General features: G+C 38.3%; 1 protein-coding gene across 1 annotated transcript; it reads left to right on the top strand.

The window, feature by feature from the left end:
- Window positions 1–1,268: 1,268 nt before the first annotated feature.
- LOC129959273 (uncharacterized) lies at window positions 1,269–1,592 on the top strand. The gene has a single exon (XM_056072095.1). The coding sequence runs from the start codon at window positions 1,269–1,271 to the stop codon at window positions 1,590–1,592; it is 324 nt and encodes a 107-aa protein (XP_055928070.1).
- The last annotated feature ends 485 nt before the right edge of the window (window positions 1,593–2,077 follow it).

Genomic DNA, 2,077 nt, shown 5'->3' with positions numbered 1-2,077 from the left:
GAGGTCACTAAGAGTCAGGAGGCCTTTTTGTGCGAGGAGCATTTTGTGAAAACCCATAGGAGGAATGAGGAGGGTCGGTATGTGCTTACAATGCCTTTGAAAGAGGACACCTCTTGCTTGGGACATTCAAAGGACATTGCGGTAAAAAGACTTAATTCGTTGTGGAATCGTCTGTCGAAGGATTCAGATTACTTGCCGTTATATTTAGATTTTATGAGAGAATACGAGGAGTTAGGTCACATGGAGAATGTTGATGAGACAACTGAACCATCTTCCTCTTATTATATACCACACTATGGAATCCTTCGTCCAGAAAAGCCGACCACTAAACCTCGTGTAGTTTTTAATGCATCGTCTCGTACAACTAACGGCATTAGCTTAAATGACATTCTGATGAAAGAAGTTATTGAGGACGTATTCACGACCATTACTGGTTTTCGGCGACACAAATTTGCCTTTCCCGCCGATATAGAAAAGATATATCGGCAAATACTCATTGAATCAGATCAATGCGATCTTCTGAGAATTCTATGGAAAACAAATTTTGACGCTGAGCCTACCACGTATAAGTTGAAAACTGTAACTTATGGGACGTCTTGCGCTCCCTTTCTTGCCATAAGAACTCTTAAACAATTGGCCATAGATGAAAATTCCAGATTTCTCTTGGCGTTTGAAATTCTACTGCATGACACTTACATGGATGACATAGTTAGTGGCTCTTCAACGCTAGAGGGTGCCAAGGAGTTACAGCGTCAACTTATTGAAGTTATGCAGGCAGCAGCACTGAAATTACATAAGTGGCATACCAATTTTGGGAATGAATCAAGGTCATCAGAAGATAGTTATAAATTTGATAAAGAAGAGGGAACAAAAACATTGGGAGTTTTATGGAACTCTCAGGAAGATTGTTTTGCTTTTCGAGTAGCTGTCAAGCCGAAACAGTTGTATACTAAAAGAGAAGTATTGTCAACTATTGCCCTAATATTTGACCCACTTGGCCTTCTGGGTCCGGTCATAGCTAAAGCCAAAATGATCATGCAAGAACTATGGCGTATAAACATTAATTGGAATGATGTTCTGCCTGACTCAGAATATCGAGAATGGCAACGTTTTTTAATTGCTCTCAAAGCCTAAATGAAATTCTGATTATAAGACGAGTAGTCTTTGACCAGCCAACGAGTGTAGAGCTTCATGGATTTGCAGACGCTTCAGAACGCTGGTATGGAGCAGTGGCGTATTGCAAATCAAGTGATGCACAAGGAAATACTATGATTAAATTAGTTGCTAGTAAATCCAGAGTAGCACCGATTAAAAGCTTGACGATTCCCAGGCTAGAATTGAACGCCGCAGTCTTGTTATCAAAACTTATGAAAAAAGTGATGGCAGCAATCAAAACGACAAAGACTAGTGTCTACTATTGGTCGGATTCTACTACTGTGCTTGCGTGGCTCCAGAAACAACCAATAGATTTAAAACAGTTCGTCCAAAGCATAGTAGCGACGATTCAAGAAAATACAAGTACTAAACAGTGGCATCATGTATCCTCAGAGCAAAATCCAGCTGACATCTTATCTCGAGGTATAGACCCCTAGAAACTTGGAACGAGGAAGATTGGATTAAATGTGTACCCCAGAATGTGTACCAAAATTCACTTTTCTTTTGACCAATCCCAGCTCGCGGAAGAAAGCCGCTACGTATATCCATGTATATGAGCAATGCAATCGTACATGTGATTGGCTAACGTGCAAACGTGATTGATTGTGTATGTTTACATTTTGGAAATGAACCGCAAACGTGTGTCAGATTCTGTCTGGTTAATCTTTGAAAATTCACAAGTGGTTTGAGACACAGAAGTGTGAAAGAATTTATGAGCAATTGTTGATATATGTGGGATAATAAACATAAAAATATAGTTCTTTTTATCATGTACATAATGTTATTCCGTTTACATTAACTTACAAATCTTCAGCAACATGTGGGATGATTATGATTTAAAGTATATTTGTATGTATCACCAAATAAGTAGCATATTTAGATAAATGATTTTTTTAAAAATATATTTCAAAGATTTTATTTT

The sequence above is a fragment of the Argiope bruennichi genome, chromosome X1 (assembly GCF_947563725.1).
Source record: "Argiope bruennichi chromosome X1, qqArgBrue1.1, whole genome shotgun sequence".
Classification (NCBI taxonomy): domain Eukaryota; kingdom Metazoa; phylum Arthropoda; class Arachnida; order Araneae; family Araneidae; genus Argiope; species Argiope bruennichi.
This window is presented reverse-complemented; position numbering and strand designations above follow the sequence as displayed.

Bases quoted from the DNA above. Each gene is read 5' to 3' on its own strand.
- LOC129959273 (XM_056072095.1), top strand. From the start codon at position 1,269: ATGATTAAATTAGTTGCTAGTAAATCCAGAGTAGCACCGATTAAAAGC.